This window comes from Colletotrichum fioriniae (assembly GCF_027942845.1).
Source record: "Colletotrichum fioriniae strain IMI 355084 chromosome Unknown scaffold_8, whole genome shotgun sequence".
In the NCBI taxonomy this organism is placed as follows: Eukaryota; Fungi; Ascomycota; class Sordariomycetes; order Glomerellales; family Glomerellaceae; genus Colletotrichum; species Colletotrichum fioriniae.
In genome coordinates this window covers 1,276,762-1,295,888 of record NW_027076844.1, presented here as the reverse complement: position 1 = coordinate 1,295,888, position 19,127 = coordinate 1,276,762, and the positions used below count along the sequence as shown (strand labels likewise).

General features: G+C 49.6%; 4 protein-coding genes across 4 annotated transcripts; 3 read left to right on the top strand and 1 right to left on the bottom strand.

The window, feature by feature from the left end:
* Nucleotides 1-310: 310 nt before the first annotated feature.
* Nucleotides 311-1,420, bottom strand: N0V96_007154 (uncharacterized protein; the record flags this gene model as incomplete). Its single annotated transcript, XM_053196281.2, has 1 exon — nt 311-1,420. The coding sequence occupies one exon, from the start codon at nt 1,418-1,420 to the stop codon at nt 311-313; it is 1,110 nt and encodes a 369-aa protein (XP_053046400.1).
* Nucleotides 1,421-5,260: 3,840 nt separating this feature from the next.
* On the top strand, nt 5,261-5,830 carry N0V96_007153 (uncharacterized protein; the record flags this gene model as incomplete). Its single annotated transcript, XM_053196280.2, has 2 exons — nt 5,261-5,353; nt 5,423-5,830. 2 exons carry the CDS (start codon nt 5,261-5,263, stop codon nt 5,828-5,830), a joined length of 501 nt encoding a protein of 166 aa, XP_053046399.2.
* A 7,355-nt stretch (nt 5,831-13,185) lies between these two features.
* On the top strand, nt 13,186-14,092 carry N0V96_007152 (uncharacterized protein; the record flags this gene model as incomplete). The annotated part of the gene is made up of 2 exons (XM_065757940.1): nt 13,186-13,745; nt 13,969-14,092. The coding sequence occupies 2 exons, from the start codon at nt 13,186-13,188 to the stop codon at nt 14,090-14,092; spliced, it is 684 nt and encodes a 227-aa protein (XP_065613463.1).
* A 1,088-nt stretch (nt 14,093-15,180) lies between these two features.
* N0V96_007151 (uncharacterized protein) lies at nt 15,181-15,591 on the top strand (the record flags this gene model as incomplete). Its single annotated transcript, XM_065757939.1, has 2 exons — nt 15,181-15,219; nt 15,361-15,591. The coding sequence occupies 2 exons, from the start codon at nt 15,181-15,183 to the stop codon at nt 15,589-15,591; spliced, it is 270 nt and encodes an 89-aa protein (XP_065613462.1).
* Nucleotides 15,592-19,127: the final 3,536 nt, after the last annotated feature.

Genomic DNA, 19,127 nt, shown 5'->3' with positions numbered 1-19,127 from the left:
GAAGAAATTCTATCTATTGTGAGCCATTTTCTTCGGATTCGGGGCCAATTCCGAGAGGATAACCATTTGGATTCCTTTGCGTCAAAAACGATGGCAAATTGTGAAAATCTGCCGCGTCATCGGACCTCGACCACGAGCTGTACACCTTCATGTTTCTCGTCCGTGTCACGTTGCGTAAGAGGGTGGCCTTTCAGATAAGTCATTAAATCATCAATTATAATCTGAGTCGGTGTCTAAAATCTGTTTTACTTCTGGTATAAGCCCATCCTTGAACCCCGTTAACCCCTGTTCCATATTCATAAAAGTGTCGTTAATAGATTGATTGCGATGGAATCTCTGCCACCTGCGTCGGATCCTTCACGTAAGGATCGACCGGGTAGAACTCCATGATGATGTACCACTGGATCAGACTGGCAATCAAGAACCCGAGTCCGCTCATAAGAAACAGTGAGGCAATCGCCACAGTCGCAGTCTTTGCGAGCAAAGTCACAACGCCGATAGCCAAAAATCCACTTGCGCCAACCAAATTCCAGAATCCATTTTGCCAACTAGCGTCAAGCAGCTTCGGCACATACCACTTGTCCTGGGACAAGAAGATCATGAGTAGGCCAGCAAGCACGAAAAGGCTGCCGCCAATAAGCTGAGGTGCAGATACGAAGATGATGGAGGCGTCGGGGTGTGTGAGGTCGAGGACGCCAGGTAGAATGGCGATCGCGGCGATGGTGAAGAAGGAGCCGGCGAGTAGTTGGAGAATACCGGCGCGGAAAGCTGAGCTTGGCCAGAAAATGTTGCGGAATTCGTACCAGCTGGGCCACCAGACCCATTCTTCGCTGCCCAGAAGCGCTGGCTTATAAGCATCGGGGGCATCCTTTTTCGGGTCCAAGATGCCTCGATCGACATTGAATGCAGCGAGCAGACCCATGAAGGCACTGAGGGCAAGCAGAGCGCTACCTAGGGTAACAGTGACCTGTACTCCTGTGTCGCGTCCAGGAAAGTCGAGCTTAGGGTCCAGAAGATGGATAAGGCTAAAGACGCCGTTTAGGGAGAGGCAGATCCCGGCTCCGATGAAGACCATGGTAACAAGCCATCCCATATCGCGATAGGGGTAGATGGTGAGCATTGCACCCAGTCTTGAGAAACCTTTCCGTGTTCCACTCGATGTGGTTGAGAAGACATCGGGGTCCCGTTCTGGCTTCGCCTCTCTCTCAGCGTCGCAGGCTGCCTTGTACGCTGCGTAGTCGACATGGTTGAATGTCCGTTTCCAAACAGCAGATGCGAACCTCTCGTCGGCCGATCTTTCTGAAGGGGGATATCCGATGGAGCTGAGCGAAGGGTATGGCGACGCCCAAGACTCGCGCACCTCAATGACCGTGGTAGGCGGCCTGAGGTACGAGACCCGACGAGGGTTGAAGGTGTTCATGTTGAGTTGTTGAATGTAGTGATCGTGATCAGGGTCCCTTATCCCATGGTTGCTTGGCACGCTCTTGAAGTAGAGAGTCACGCTCGGGACGAACAACAGAGAAGTGATACGGGAGCACGATGACTCTTATTTACGCCTCGTTTCCCTTCTCCCGGAACGTCATGATCCCTCACCATCTTCTAGCTTCGACCGTGCCTTGCAGAGCCCAACCCCTCTGGCGGTCTGAGCATTGATGGTTAGTCCACGTCGTTTCAGTGCGTGCGTATTGGGGGGAAGAGACGACATACGGGGAGACATCCAAAGCTTCTGTCTTTCGTACGCCTCGAATACAAGGGGGTGCCAAGCTGCGAATTGCTGCGAGTGCTGAGCTGGAAGGCTTAAAGACACTGATCTTGATGTCGCTCTCGGCATGCACGGGGCACAACAATTCAGACGACGTACGTCCCCGCGTACATTCAAGACGGGCTGTACTTGCCTTTCACCATCGAGTAGGCCGAATTTCCAGCGTCCTCCTGAGACACGCATTGCCTTGAGTCCAGTTGATAAGCTGTCGTCCAGAAGTTTAGGAGAGTCGTTGATGGGGGATGGCCGTCGGCGGGGATTGGCCGCGAGCGGCGAACTCTGTCCGGGGGTGAAACAAACCTTGAACCCCCTCCTTTCTCTTCCTCAACTTGCCTTGGAACACGCAAACACTCTCTCTTCCAACTTTCACTGTTTACTCTCCACACCTGGTCCGTGAAGTCACGCCAGCATAGACGCAGCAGGGCCGGACGACACCTGCAACGAGGTCCCCGATGACTACGGCCACACTGGGCTAGCTTACAACTTCCAGCTTCGCGGTTGAGCGGTAATATCAGCTCCATCTGGTTGCGGTTTACCTGTTTACTGACCATTGCACCACTGGCGTGCACCCGCGGACCTGCTACCGGCACTACGCCGTTTAACCTTTCGGCCGTCGCCTCGCTCCCGAGGCCCTCTCATGAAGAATCATTAAGATGCATGTAATACGACGGTGTTTCCCTAGATCATCGGATCCACTGGTATTGAATCAACTTTGATTAATGATTGATCTCCATCATGGGAGCTTCATGGGAGTTACAAACTGGCGCAATTTTGACTCTCATCGCGGAGACAAGTAATGGGCCAGAGCCGAACGTTGGGTAGCCCTAAAGCTGCGTGTCATCTCAAATTCCCGCCCTCCTTATCCGAAGATACCGCAACTTTGACTTTACTGCGATGCCTTCCTCGTTCTTGTATGTAGAGCAGAAAATAAGTCCCTCTCTGCCATATCAGCAAACTTACCACCATTCCCACTTGAGAAGGCCCAGACGCCCTAACCAAGGGCAACCTAGTCTGTTTCCAGCTGCGAACATGTCACTCTCCGGTAAGCCAAAGCTTTGCGGCTACAAGTGGGATTTTGTTTTGGTGTTCGGACATTTTTCTTAGCTTCCCCTCCACACGGATCCCTGCTGCGCCTAGTCCAGGTCGGCCAACACCAACCGGCGCGCGCGCGGGCTACGCACGGCACTAACTCGGGTGTGTGCTTTGAACTACACTTTCCCTCCCCGATTCAAGGCAACAAACGGGCGTTGGGCCAACTTTCAGGCTGGGAGTGAGGGAGGGCAGCAGCAGCTGTGTCTGATCTTTTCCCTTCATGCCTTCGGAATCGCTGTCGGCTGGATCCGCGAGCCTCAAAGGTGGCTGGCAGGCAGGCAGCCCAATCCAAGGTCAGAGAGATGGCTAGCCGGTGCCGAAAGACTAAGCCAGCCTAAACACAGGGGCAACTCTGTCATCTCGGCTCCGGGTGATCAACAAAGGCAAAATTATACCAGAGACCAAAAAGTCGTACCCAGAGAGTAGTGAGGAGACCGAGAGGCAAGTTAGACAAGACAGATTCGTCATGGGGCACAATGGCAAGAACAGCTTAGAGTGGCTGTGTGCAGGCGTTTGCAAATCTGCTGCGAACTTGCGCTTGGAGGATTATTTATGGAAGGCCAAGAACCAAGCGCCAAGCGCTGCCAAGTACCGACAAGCCCCCATTCGCAATGCTTGGTGTGGTGAGGCTCATCTGCGGTAGTGTTCGTGAGATATCTGCAGCTCATACCACGCGCCAAGAGTACAGCCAAGGCGGGTAGCCAGCCTTGGCGACTACGATAAGCCATAGTAGGTCAATAGGTGGTGTGGGTGGTGGTCCTCGTAGACCAACTTGAACACACATTTGTTGAGACCAAAGGCACTTCAAGAAGGGTGTTGTATCCACCTGTCCGGCTCCTGACCTGGCAGCCCTACTCATAGTGCTCCCAAACTGATACATCCTCGCAGGGATCATCGTAGGGCATACGGAAGTTTATGGGATGGCGATGTCCCAGTCTTTTTACGATGCATACGCCACGCAAGCGGATAAACGGAATACAACATTTAGGCCCCGGCTTAGGGTATTCGAAAGGGGAACAAATAATTTTCGTTCAGGGTCGCAGTTTAAGAATTAGAATCAAGCTCAAAAGAAGATTCCACTAAGTCTTTTGAATTTTAAGATTATTGATTAAGGCTATCACAATTTAGATTCTCGGCGGTGGCCTCCCGAAAATCAAGCTAGCCAGCTGGTGTTCCACAGCTCCAATCAGCTCTCCAGTTGCGCTTCCCGAGAGTTCAAGCTTCTGATGAATCGGAAAGTGGGAAGATTTCAACGGCATTGACCGTTGGGCTGGTAAGCTTTTGCTGCTAAAGTCAAGTTTGTCTGTGCATGAGCAGACATCCCAATTCGGACGGCCTGACAAGCGACAGTCAAGGCCAGCCTGGTTCTGAGAGTTCAGCTTGACTCGGTTGTGGCTCGCTGACTTCCTTTTTGTTGGATGCGACAACATTCATCCACCGCTTCACGAGGTCACAGAGGATATATACACTTCAAATATATGTTGTAGCGGGCGTGTCTGGGGTTCCGGCCGGTGCCGTTAGGAATAATCTTCCTGTGATTGTTTCAATAGACGTCATTTGTGGTCTTCATTTATGCTACTTAGGCTAGTTTACTACATCTTGAAGGTGCTAGACTAACCTGGGCAGGATATTTCCCTCTTGTCTGTGATTCGAGACCCTTCTTTCTTCCACTTGTTGCAACAGTAGGTCAAACTGCGATAGCCTGTTGTAACATAGATATTGGACCCTATTGCGGCCAAGTGCGAGGTCTCATATGAAAGTTAATGGAGATTACCAAACATCCAGCGGCTAAACGGAACATTGTGATTACGTTTACGGCCCGTCTGCCCCCGTAGGCAGCAAAGGAAGTTGCCGTTTGTTCGTCTGAACTTCGCTTCGCCGTCTTTGTCCAAAAGGGGTAATTGTGGGACCCTGTAAGGCCTCACTCCACCATCAACTTCACCTTTGCGCAGGTTGAGTAAGATCACGAGATGCACAAGAAAGAGAGGTGATATGAGTGGGAAATTAGGGCTAAGGGCTTAATAGGTCGCACATCAAATAGATATTCCATGCTGCCGGTGCCGTGCCTGCCAGACGTGTAAAACCTCTGGGTGGCCAGGTGGGAGGTGAAGCCGGCCTTGGTAACCAAGACAATCACACGCCGCTTCTCCAAGGAGCAATCTTTCCTTTCCTCAACTTGACTCTCTCAATTCTCCTCATTCCCTCCGTTCTTATCGTTCTTCCCACCAAAACCATACTGAGCCTCTTCCGCGAAATAGCAAAAAGCTCCTGCCAACTCAGTATCACCAACTGCACGACACGCGAGACTTATTGTCTCTGCACGAATACTGTACCCGAAGAAGCATCATACGCGGTGCGTGGCATTTATCGGCAGGTCCGAGGTCGTTTGCGATCACATCAAGTCAGATGGACCGCCAAGTCCCCAACAACAAGCGACAGCGGGAGACTGCAATGGGAGACTGGCCCAAGATGCCGGGACAGTTCCCAGGAGCTCGATCTGTACCTCCTCTGGTATTCAATGAGCCCAGTTTCTCTGAAAGGCGTAATACTTACGACCTGCTACTCTAGGGTCAGATGAGCAGTGTCCACTGGCCCGATGTCCTATTGACAGAGAACATATCGAAGGCCCCGGCATCTCCCACCGCCAACCCCGAAGTCGAAGAGGTTCGCAAATGGCGCAGCGAAATTGAAAAATCCCTGGCTGAGATCACCATTAAGCTCAACTTCTTGCTTTCTGAGACCCAGGAGTTCCGCGCGATGGAGGCGCACTACAAGAACCTCCAGAAGAGCACGCCGATGGGCACTAATCTGTCCAATTCCTCCCACCGACTGGATCTCCATCAGCAAACGATTGTGGAGACTGTGCAGAAGTTGGATACCACGATGAAGCAGGTTGACGACCTCACGCGTGAAGTCAGTTACTTGAAGGATGGATCTGAGGTCACTGTGTCGTTCAGATCGTCGGGACGCAAGTGAGTTCTCGGAAGAATGTCTTTAGCAGCCCGGGACTAACAGTTGTACAGGCAGTAAATGAAGCAGTTCATGGTTGGCTTTTCGCATAACATTGGGAGCAGATTGCATTTCCAGTTTTTCCACAGCCCTGCGTTCCACCGACGTTATCTTGTGGGCATAGCCAAATGCGCTTCTTTGTTTATGGTCATGAAAATATCTTTGACACAAGAGAGTCGGCGTTAATTGGATCACTTTAGGAAGGAATAGGGGAGCGATGAACGAAGAAAGGAAGGAGAAAATCATTGTGACACTGGGATGGCATTTCTTTGACGAACAGACACGTAGGGGAGCGCTTGCTATTCCTACAAAGCTCATGATGCGATTCTCTGAATCGCTTTCACGACAATTATGACATAGACCTAGTAACAGAATAGTTTGCTACGGAATTTTGGGAGTCTAGTGATGTTTTAGTGCTGAAATTGGGCAAGGAGGTCAGTTCTGTTGTCTGCGACGTTGCCCAAGGTTGATGTAAATCCATGCTGTTTGATGCCCTCCAATGCATAAGAAGATCCGCAGTCTTCTTTCGCCTGTGTCTTCCGTTGCTTCCCTGATGCAATCTCTAGAACTGCTCTGACATCCGGTCTCTTCCCGTCGAGTGATGACCTCCAGGCTATGTGATCATCAGGACGAATGAGAACCGCGTCCCTACTCCATACTTTCCTAGCTTGGGCTTCTTCGGGCAAATGAATCTTCTTCAGTGGGATATTGAGCATTCCAGCTGTAGCCTCAAACTCTTGACTCCAAGTCCCAGCTTCTGTGAAGTCAATGATTGAAAATTCTGCTCCAAACAGGTCGAAAATACTGGTTTTGCCATCCTTAAGGTAGACATGAGGAGCACGTCCACCGGGCCATGAAGATGGCACAAATGTTCTTGGATTCCAAGATGGCTCCTGTTCCTCTTCTTCAGCTTCGTTCTGAAGGATGACAGGCGATCCGTTGTACCGATGTCCCATTTCGATTCCGTGGTCCTTATTCTCACCTTGGTGGCACTCGGTATGTGCCTTCATGCGGCTAAGCAGAAGTTTGCACTCCTCCCCATTGGAGAGGACACCAGGGCCTTCGTCGGCTACCCACTTGACGTACGTCTGATGAACCTGAAAATGTTGACCTGACCGTTCGATGTTGCGAACTGCAACCGGTTTTCGTTCGACTTCGTAGGAGCGGAGAAGTACTTGCCCTCCCCAGCCATTAAGAACAGCCGATAGTTTCCATCCTAAATCAAAGACGTCGCCGACAGCCGTATTCATGCCGTATCCACCAGTAGGAATGTTTTGGTGAGCTGCGTCTCCAGCTAGGAACACTCTGAAACTTTCCGAAGCAAAGCGCTCAGCAATAGCAATGTTTGGGCGCCACGAGCTGCAAACGAGGATTTCGTCCACCTTGATAGGATAAGGAGCCATAGACCCGCCTAGTCCTCGGTATATGGACTCTATTGGATCAAGAGATTTCCAATCAGTGTCGAGAGATATGGGAAGATGAATGGTCCATGTATCAATTTCGTCTTGAGATATTATGACACTACCGCTGGTGAAGAAGATATGCCAAAATTGGCCTTGTTTGTGCAACGCTGTGAGATCTCGCGACTTGAAGTGAATGAGATACATCGCAGAAGGGCTGGAGAATATCATATTAGAGACTCAAAGTTGCTAATCTTCAATAGAAATCCGTGCTAACTCACACAGGACCACCAATCATCTTGATGTCAAGTTGCCGACGGACGCTACTGCCAGCGCCATCACAGCCAAGTAGATACCGACTGGAGACCAGGTGCCTCTCTCCAGTGATGATGTTGACGAGTTCCGATTTCACACCGTCAGAGGTTTCCGTACAACCTTCGAATTTGAGGCCGAAGTGACTTTCAACTAGCTCTTCAGACTCTATGCGACGCTTTAGCCAGGCTTCAAAGATAGCCTGACTGCAGCGCTGGTATGGCTCCCTTGGCATGGAGCCATCATTGCAAGCACTGATACGCTGGCGCCATTCGTTTGGCGAAGGAAGATCCTACTATCTCGTGAGCAATACAGAGCCATTGACCTAGCAGGAGTATCCGGGCAAGCAACAGCTTACCCATTTGCTAATAAGCTCTCCATTTTCCGAGAGGCCCGTACTGAAGAGGACGTTGAAAGAGAAGTGCTGCGGAACGCCTTGAGCCCGCAAGTCATCGGCAATCCCAAGTCTCCTTAACAGCTCCATGCTTCGACAATTAGTGATATCCATTTTTGGCCATTTGGTTGATTCTAGGTTTCTTTCAGCTAGCAAGCTTCGAACACCGTTCTTCGCTAGCTGCAGGGCCAGAAGCAAACCAGCGGGGCCAGCGCCAATGACCAGGACCGGTACATGACGCTCAATTACCTGCGAAATCAGTTATAAGAAAGTTGATTTGGGCAGTCGAGCAGCAAGAGTTGACGTACACTTCTTGAACCCATGGTTAGTACAGTCAAAAATTTCGATTCTGCATGTGACCAGCGAATTCTCGGCCGAAGTCACTTTTCTCAGACAGGCGACAATGTCTTCCTTTAGTGATTATAGGCTTTTTGTACAATAGAACCTCGATCGGGCGAGCATATTGTTGAATACCCCCACCGTGCCGGCATTCACCGCCGTGATCTCCGTCCGGCCGTACCCTCGTCTGTGTACTTTCACTTGCTCGCACGTGCATAGCCAATGTATCAATGTGCCCGCCAAAGACGGCATCTCGGAACGCCGTGGTTGGCCGTCCCCACCCACACAGGTACTAAGTGTCTATGTACCTAAAGTAAGTAGTCATCTCAGTAACTTTAAAGTTCGGAGTTGTTCAGGTTCAATTATCTTGACACATTCACGCATGATGTCATTTTCAGTCGGAAACTGCATGCTTTCAATATATCATTATATTGAGACGTGACATACAGGCTTGCGAATGCCGAGAGAATAACACGAGAAGACCAGAGCTTCGCAGATGGTTAATCGAATGAATTTTTCGAAGGTGTTATAGGTCAAAAATAATTAGTACATGTAAAAGAGGGTCGATTTTAATTACCTTATGGGGAGTGCGTTGCCGATCTAGCTCCAGTTGAAGCGGCCTGTGCCCAAGCAGCCCCTGCATCACATCCCGTGAACCCCGGAAGCCCCCTCACCTGGAATCTGGGGTAGCCAGCGGGGCACATCTACAAGTTGCTTGAACTTGCTTCATTCATACATCGACACGCTCATCGTCGTGGCTTGAGCGTTGAGGATATTCGCTACAAATTTTCAAAGTTCTTACGATTCCTGAGGTCATTCTCGTCCTAACTGTGTACAGCTTGCAACCCTAAAGTTACGAACGCCTCCCCCAGCATCATTACATAGGCTTGATCCAGATGGAGGTCGAAACAAGTACAACTGGCGTTGGACCGGCGACAGATTCCCGTATCTCGAAAGATAGCCAAATTGTTACAAATGTACCCCCAGAGAGGGGATTTCGCGCTTGTATCGAGTGCCGGCGGTAAGTCGCCGCCGAAAGACCAAGAGTCAAAGTCACATCACTGATTCCTCCTTTCTTACTGGCTTACCTATACTGATCTCTTTTAACATATATTAGCAAGAAGACGAGGTGTATGCAAGGACCTCTGAATTTTCTCGCGTTTTTACCCATCGATGTCACTGACCTTACAGGTGTAGGCGACATGCGTCAACCCATATGCGGTCTTTGTCGGAGAACAGGAGGGTCTTGTACATTCCCGACAAAGAGGAAAGCCCCTGAATTTCGAAAACGGTCTGCAAAGCAGAAAGAACCAAACGTGATAGACCCTCAAAGGCTTGGTTAACCCAATCTCATGCCAAATACGTCAATTGTTGTCAATACTAATCATCTGCCAGAACATCTTGTCAGCCTTCTTGAATCCAGACTAGACGAAACCCCCAAAAGCCAAAGCTCCACAGGCGAATCTCCAGAACGAGAGCAATGCAGCGCTCATTCAAGTGCTACGAGCCCTAGCTACTCCGAATCAGTCTGGACTTGTCGAGAAGATGCGATGCAGGACGTCATAGTGGCTTTAGGCTGTACTCCCGCCAACTCAGCGAGCCATTGTCTTGGACCCAGAGCTCACCAAAAAGTCGGCATTGAAGCTAGAGGTACTGAAAAAGGTAAAGAAGAGACTTTGAACCGGACCCACATACCTGAAAACGTGGCGACAGAGCTCGTCAACTTGTACTTTGACAAAATTCAAGCGTGGTTGCCATTGCTTCATCGACCAAACTTCTTCACCAAGTACATGGCCGATGGGAGTTTCCAAAAAGGCAGGCTACTTGAGGTCTCGCTGGAAGAGGGCCTGTTGTTACATGGCATCTTTGCTCTTGCCGCGCGACATTCAAATAATGAGTACTACGAGGGATTGCCACCACCGAATCGTGGGGATAATTTCGCCGAACGGGCGATTCAATACTACGGCAAACTGCGGTTGTCCAATAGCGAAACGACGTTGGAATACTTACAGGGGTGTATTTTGCTGGCCTTTTACCTCTACACGGCCGGTCCAAGTCATCAAGCATGGATACTCACCGGTGTATGCGTCCGCTTGGCATACGACCTGGACCTCTGCTGTATGGACGAGGAGGGCAGTAACGGGGAGACGACATCCACAGAGTGGTCGATAGAAGAGGAGCGCCGGAGAGCATTTTGGCTTATATGGGAGATCGATACGTTTGCTTCAATCTTGTCAATGAGGCCGCGAGGACTCAACAGCCAAAGGATCGTTGTGCGTCTCCCGGCCAGCGATGAAGCGTGGTTTTCTAACCATTCATGCGAGTCACCGGTAGTTCCTCCTGATCCAACACAGGCTTGGAAAGTCTTGCTCGACTCTCCGAACAAAGACGAAAGAGCATGGTTCCTCGTGGCCAATTATCTAATGGCTTTAGCGTACGAAGCAGCTTCAGGCCAGCAAAAGCCTCAACGAGAACATAGCGATTTGGCGAGCTCAATCACTTACTTCTCTCTTGCAGTTTCTCAGAGATATGGATTGGAAACTAACCCACCTGCTTTCGGGGGACAAACTTTTGCGAACGCCAATTGGATTATTGGCGTCCATTTGATGTTGACAAACACTCGAGCGTGCTTATCCGCTCTGACAGCAACACCAGCGTCGGGTATCGAGAGGTTTGGAGATGACTATTCAAGAATCTTCAATCGGTGGCATCCTGAATACATCGCCCTCAGTCATCCATTCTTCGCTGGATCACTGCTCTCTTCCCGCACTTACCCATCTTCATCCTCGTCACAGCCATTGAGTCAATCATGTAACCAAGAGATTTCAACCCTAATTCTTTTCCATTTTGCTACTTTTTGGAAACTGGGCTCTGTGCTGCTGGGTGAGTGCATTCTTTTCTATACAGAGACCTTTCATTCGGTCTAATGATGCCAATTCTCGCAGATCTCGTCACTTCCAAGTCAGTAGGCAATCAAAGCTTTCTCGAGAAACAATGCTCGATAAGAAAATATTGCAAGATTTACTATTCCCACTTGAATCTGCAAAACGAATCACTCGAGGCCACGAACCAAGCTCGATCGGATATGCGCCAGTCTAGCATTGGATCTGTCTATGAAGGGGCGTCTGAACCACACGTCACTTGCCAGTCACCTGGGAAGTTTTTTGACATTGAGTTAGGGCTGGATGATAGTGCGTGCAAGGCACCACAGCTTTCAGCCAATACCTTCGAGGGGCTCTATAGCTGGTGCTCCCCCTTGCAGATGGAATATCTATGCGACGATAGATCTGGGCTCGACTGCTTCGAGTCGAACCTCTGAGCTCAATGTATGCGACAGATACCTTCAAATTGTCTACTCTTCCCATCCTGTCAAATTTTCTGGTGGATTCGCAATTACCTTAACGCCCTTATCAACTTTATTCCGCTGTTGTAATTATAGAAATCTTGCTGAATCGTAATCATTCGACGTTTCAGACATCTTCCATGTATCCCGTAATACTTCTTGCGCGTCAAAAGACGATCCGATTCGCGACTCTCCCCAGTCCAGAGATCTCTACTTCTACTAAGTCACTGTCCTTGAGGAAGGCGCCTCGAAAATAACCGACCCCAGAGGGAGTGCCCGTCATAATCACCGTTCCCCTCCGCAAAGTCGTGCCTCGAGAGAGGTGGGCAATGATCTGGGCTACCGACCAAATCATGTCAGCTGTGTCGGTCTCTTGGACCACCTCCCCATTGACGATGGTCTTGAGATGAAGCTTTTGGGGATCTGGCACCGACTCTGTTGACCAAATTGCGGGGCCTACAGGTGCGAAACCATCAAAAGATTTCGCATAACAGAATTGTCCACCAGAGGCATCTGGCAGTTGGAAGTTCCTTGCAGACACGTCGTTCCCAGCTGTGTATCCCAGCACGTAATCTAGAGCCTGATCTTCCTTGACATCTTTGGCATCACGGCTGATGATGACCACGAGCTCTCCTTCGTAGTCGAGTTGGGCTTGAGCGTCTGGATGTACTTTGATATCGTCGAACGGCCCCGCCAAAGCATCGCTAGGCTTCGTGAAAATCACGGGAAAGATTGGCACCTTCAACTAGATATTGGATTGATACGTGAGCAAGACTTTCTCACCTCGGGAACACCAGACTTTGTGAGCTCAGGGTAGAACTTGGGTATTGTGCGGACCTTTGCTTCTTCTGCATGTTGCTTGTAGTTGAGCCCTACACAGATAATGATGGGACAGGCCTCAATTGGGCATAAAAGCTATGTCTCTGCTGTAAGCAAATGCTGGGTTGGGCAAAGTGCATGAATTACCTTCGTAGTTTTGACCTTGCGACCAGTTGAAATTAGGCCTAGCCATGGACTACCACCAAACTCCAAGACATCAAAGCCCTTGTCATCACTGAAGTCAATTACATCACCATAATACGTTCTCCCATCTTCCTCAAAACGAACAAGTCGATTGAAAGACATTGACAACAGTGAGTCGCCAAGATGTGCAATTGTGTGAGCAATTGTAAGAAGAGTCACCGGTCTGTAGCAATGAATCGAAATCAGCAATCAAGTGAGGAATCAGATGAGAGGTTCTCATTCCCGAGTCCGTAGACAGCGAAAAGAAAAGCCGTCAAATAGAGTTGGTTTCTTGGCAGCAGGAGCCCGCCTCTTCCGAGAGATGTAGGTCAAGAGGCCAGGCGGCATTCGCGGTAAACCCGCCCAAGGCCGCGGTGCAGTCAGCGATCAATAAATGCGGGAAATCCCATTGGGACATCTAGTGCATTGCGTTACATATACGAGCAGCCTCTTTATTAATCTAAGAGCCTGCATGTAATTCGATTCGCTGTCAGCAAATCCGCCAACCCCTCACTCAATGCGAGTCGCACACATGGCTTCATCATCACAGAAGATCAGGGTCATCCGTCTGGCATCGGTGCTGTATCACCAAGTTGACGTCGAAAAGGCAGCCCAATTCCTTGAAGACTTCGGCCTTCGAGAGGTGGCTCGGCAGGGGGAACGCATCTACTTCGCCGGTTTCGGTGTTGATCCGTATGTCTATGCACTTGAAAAATCTCCCGGCTCACGCCGTGCATTTATTGGGGCAACCTGGGTCGTTGAGAACGAGAATGACCTTGAGGTCGCCGCGAATCACCCTGGAGCTACAGGCATTCAGGACGAAGAAGGTCCTGGTGGTGGTAAAAGAGTGGACATTATCGATCCAAATGGGTACTATGTTGGATTCATTCACGGCCAGGCCCCAAGAAGCGATATTGAGAACGTGGACAAAAGCCGTATTGCTGACAAGGAGAGGCCCCTCACCAACCTGGTTGACGAAAAGCCAAGAAAAGGTCGTTTCAAGCGCTTCAACTACGGGCCTAGTCCAGTTCATAAGCTGGGGCACTATGGGTTCATGGTCCCCAAGGAAACTTACGAGAAAACGCTGAAGTGGTACACTGGCTTGATGAACCTGGTGCCTACTGACGTGGTTTTTGACCCTCAGACAAACAAAGACACGACTTGCTTCATGCATATTGATAGAAACAGCACGTTCACTGACCACCATGTAAGTGGCACAGCCGCGGAATGTCTGGTGCATCTATTGATCACAGATACAGAGCTTTTTTCTCGGCGCCCATCCGTTTAGTCAGACACCTTTTGTTCATCACGCTAGCTTCGAGGTCAATGATATGGATACTCAAGCTCTCGGCCACGAGTGGCTTTTGAAGAAGGGTTACACCAACTGCTGGGGAATCGGACGGCATGTCTTGGGCAGCCAACTATTTGACTATTGGTAAGGATGAGCTCATTTCCCAAGAGTCCAAAGAACATGTGCCGAACAGTGTAATAACTTGAGATTCGCCATAGGTTCGATACTTCGGGAAACATTCTTGAACATTATTGCGATGGAGACCTGGTCAACGAGGACACTGAAGCTACACGGTCTCCAGAAGCACCAGACTCACTCCATGTTTGGGGTCCGAACGTTCCTCTCGGTTTTGTAACTGGCAGAATTGAGGATGCCGGGAAAGTCATAATGCCATCAGCGACTTGAACTCTCAATTGGCGCAGTGCATGTGGGCATGCAGTAAGCGTGCTCATGTTACGAGGGTTCGGCTTAGCTGATGCAGCGATGCGAGACGCCACATGCAGTCGTATGTAGTCTAATTCGATGGCAAATTCAAGGGTATGCCGGGGCGTGTTCAACGATTCTGCCGGGCATAGATCTCAACTCCATTGAACTGGCGATGAGTTTTATCAGCCTATGCACAAGTCTTCGCAAGGGCTGTCTCTGATCGCGCGAACAGATACTTCAGTCGTTCCAGGCGCAGTCTGAAGATCGTCAGACGATAGCTCACAAAAATCGTCAAAGTATTGCCGTCTTAAGGCTTTTGCATGGCCATTTATCCAAGATTCTGATGTTTACCTCCATATCGGCGACGAGATAGTAATCACTGTCATTGTTTGATATATGGATTTGCAATATGGGAACCTTGTTTCTCATACGCCTTGAGGGAAAAGCCGTGGCCGGAAAGGTTTCCTGGCAGATTCTTTCCAAGAAACCGACAGGGATGAAGCTTCGAGGAATGCGGGTGATGGTCACAGGGTCGGTCGTGTTACGGTTGGCTGTCGCATCGGCAAAGCTCGGTCAATGGCGGTAAACTCATCTTTCCGAGCTCATTTTGACATCGGTCAGCATTCCCCCTTTTGGAAAGTCGTTCCCATCAGCCTCTACACGTCACTGTGATGATGGTTTGGTTCTGCTGGAGCAATCCCGTATATGAATCCTACTAGGGAAGGCAGTACAGCTCCTTCTGCTCACACATTTCAACTGCACTCTTGGAACACCCATACCTGACGTTTATGTAAGTTTGCTGCAATCAAAATGAAGGTAGTCATTATTGGTGCCGGAATCGGTGGTCTGGTTTGCGCCATATCCTGTCGTCGCGAAGGCCTCGAAGTTGTGGTTCTCGAACAAGCTCCTGCTTTACAACCTGTAAGTGCCATCTGGATGCAACGTGAAGCTGGAAAATTGAAGGGTCCGTTGATAGCATGGGTTCTATAGGTTGGCGCAGGGATACAGATACCTCCCAACGCTGCCCGGATCCTCCGCAAGCTCGGCCTCGTACCTCAACTGCTAGACAAGGCTACTTTGGTCGATACAATTGACTACCTTCGATACAAAGACGGCGAGGTTCTGTACCAGATTGAAGGTGGCGAGAAGATGAAGAAGTCCTACGGCGATGTTTGGATGTCAGTTATGGCCTTCAAACTTAGCGCTCGGCGCGAGATGTGATGCTGATGAAGCCAAGTCTAACTCTCTCTTAGGGTAATTGCTCGGCCACACTACCACGACGTATTATGGAGCGCGGCCAAGGAGGCTGGCGTAGAGTTGCGACTTGGCGCGGAGGTAGTGGCAATTGATTTCGAGAACTCAAGTGTGCGTCTTGTGACTGGCGAAATCGTAAGGGGCGAAGTTGTCGTCGGTGCCGATGGTTAGTTGTGCCCATATCTCAGGTCGCTATTTCTTTACTTTTATCCGAGACTGGTGGAAGACCTCCTTACTAATACCGTGGAGGTCTCTGGTCGAGGTCGAGGGATCAGATCCTTGGCCGACCCTCGCCTCCCTCTGAGACTGGAGACCTTGCATATCGAGCTACCTTGACTTTGCAGCAGATGAAGGATCTGAAAGACCCTCGGATAGATGACTTGATCGAGCATAAGACAGTCAAATGCTGGATGGGCCCGAACAAACACTGTGTTCTTTATCCCATCGGCGGCGGACAAGTGTTCAATCTTGTCATTCTATGCCCAGACGACATCCCCAAAGATATGAGACAGGCGCCTGGGGATGTGGAGGAGATGCGAGCTTTGTTCGTCGGCTGGGATGAAAGGTCCGGTTAAAATCCTCTTACACTGGTGTATTATTACTGACCCGATCGACCCAGGCTGACGAAAATGCTGTCATGTGTCCCTTCTGTTTTAAAATGGAAGCTGTGTCACCACGAAGAATTGCGATCTTGGAGGAAGGTAAGTATTCTATGAACCGAGTGTATGAGAGTTATGACTGATTTTAACAGGGTCCCATAGCCTTGCTTGGCGATGCATGCCATCCAACGCTGCCATATCAAGCGCAGGGCGCAGCAATGGCGGTAGAAGATGGTGCTGTTCTGGGAAAGCTACTTGGGCAGTTGGTGAGCTCAAGTCTGTATCATGACAGACCCAGAGACACTGTACTGGACATGCTGGAGATGTACGAGAACTTACGAAAGTCTAGAACTACCATTAACGTTCAGGGAGCGAGGTCAAATCAGCGAGCATATCATCTGCAAGACGGCCCCATTCAGGAGTCTAGGGATGCTTGGCTTAGATCACAACCTCGAGGAGCTTCGCCTGATGGCTTCACCCTTGCTGATACGGCTTACCTTGGAGTCATTCTGGGTTTTGATGCCTTGAAGGAAAGTGTTGATGCGTTCGAGAATTGGATGGTTGGTCAGACACAAATGTTGCCGAGGCATAATTTGTAATGGGTTTTCAAAGAAGGGCCGAAGCACTAGTCTCCGAAAGTTCAATTTTTTCCAAGCTTGAAATACTACAAAATAAGAGCATCCTACAACAAAGTGAGTACTGACTGCCACATGGAGAATTTCAGTGACTGTCAATACGCTAAAGGCGGCGCTGACAGACGATCTATGGCCGACACGACCGACGAAGCCCCAAGCATTCGTGATGCTAGAGTTTTGAACTTTGAAAACACCAGAAACACCCGTGTTCCAATGGGCTATTCCATCTGCCGTTTCACAGGTTGCAAACTACCATCATGTGAAGACAAGGCGGCATGCGCGGCCAAAGCAGAAGTGCCGTCTCGGCCTATGACGGGGAGCTGATTCTTGCCATGACCGAATGCGACCGCGAGCTAGGTTGCCGCGCGGAAAAGAAGGCAAATTTTCGCCCCGGGCTTGTCCGTTCCCACAGTCTTCCTCGAATGATGACTTTACAGACAGATATTCAACAGAAGGAAATTAGCTTTCAGGCGGGGAGCGGCCATCTTCAACCTCCTTAAGACTCCCACACAGTGGACAATCTCTACATAGTTGTTCAGAGCAGAATATTTTTGCCGTTCAGTTGATCTAAGCCTATTCCCCAGAGATCCTGTTGAGTTGTAACTAAGTGTTGCCCTCGAGTATGAATCTTTTATACTCGATCATCGAGACTGGCCTTGTCAGTCAAGCGTTGTTTTGCTTAGCCGCTGCATTATGTATTCTATTCCTTCGAGTCTACTTTCAAAGTGACTCATTAACTCTACCAGGGCACTTCCTTGCTAAATATACCAACGTGTGAAGATTGATTGACGTGGCTAGAGGACGAGCCCAAGAGACGCACTTGGCATTGCACGCAAAACATGGGCAATACGTGCGCCTTGGTCCCAAAGTCGTCAGTGTACAGAACTTGGAGGTGCTCAAGACTATTTACAGCATCAAAAACCCCTACAAAAAGGTGACAGTGATGGTGTTTGCTCTGAACAAGGTAGACTACTCACTAACAACCTAATTGCAGAGTAACTACTATCGAGTTGCACAACAGATGGCCGAAGGAGAATTAGCACCCACGTTGTTTTCAACAATGGATGAACAACACCACTCTGCAATTAAACGACCAATCTCTTCCACTTATGCCATGAGTAATGTAGTAGCGCTTGAGAAAGGGGTTGACGAAATCATCAAGGTGTTACTTGATCGTCTAGACAAATTTGCTACAGCCCAGGAAGTCTGCGACATCGGGACGTGGATGCAGTACTGTGCGCTTGATGTCGAGTCAGGCGGACAGATTAATTTGCTGAGAATACGACAGATGCTTTTGATGCGATAGGCAAGATCACCTTTGGCAGGCCGTTGGGCTTTCTAAGCGAAGCAAGGGACGTGGATGGCATCATGGATTCTCTCCTCAGGGCTCAGGACTACGTTGCTGTGGTTTGTATCACCCAATTTTTCTTTGGAATCGGCGGTCCAATTTTCGAAGGATGAAGAATATTGCTAACCACTTATGATGAAACAACCTTAGATTGGACAAATCCCATGGCTCGACTATTTACTTCTCAAAAACCCTCTAAAGATGTTCTTTGGATGCGGCACAGGAGCAATCGCCAGTTTTGCGATAAAGTCATTAAAGGAACGTCTTTCCAAAGGCCCGAGTAATGACGAAAATACGGCCGACGGCTTTCTTCGCCGCTTCTTAGCTGCTAAGCAAAATCATCCTGCTATTGTCACTGACCGTCAGATATTTCAGTATACACTTAGCAACGTCATAGCAGGCTCGGATACTACAGCCATTGCGCTTCGATCGATCCTGTACTTTCTGCTAAGAAACCCTCATTGCATGACCCTCCTTCAGAATGAACTATTTCTCGCTCGAGAGAAAGGCGCTCTTTCTCTTCCTGTCAACTGGAAAGAAAGCCAGCAGTTGCTGTATCTCAGTGCGGTAGTCAAGGAGGCCTTCCGTCTCCACCCGCCTGTCGGACTTCTTCTGGAACGGGTTGTCCCAGATAGAGGGCTTCAGTTACCAGACGGGCCTTTCCTTTCATCTGATACGATTGTCGGCGCCAATGCATGGGTGGTACACCGTCATCCAGTATTTGGTGAGAATTTGGAATCGTTCGACCCCGAGAGATGGCTCCAGAGATTCAACGAGTCTGAGGACGACTTCAAGACCAGAAGATCTCTTATGATCAGTGCATCTCTCACTTTCGGTGCTGGACCGCGGACCTGCATCCGTAAAAACATCAGTTTGCTTGAGATCTACAAGACTATTCCCACACTTCTTCTCACGTATGAG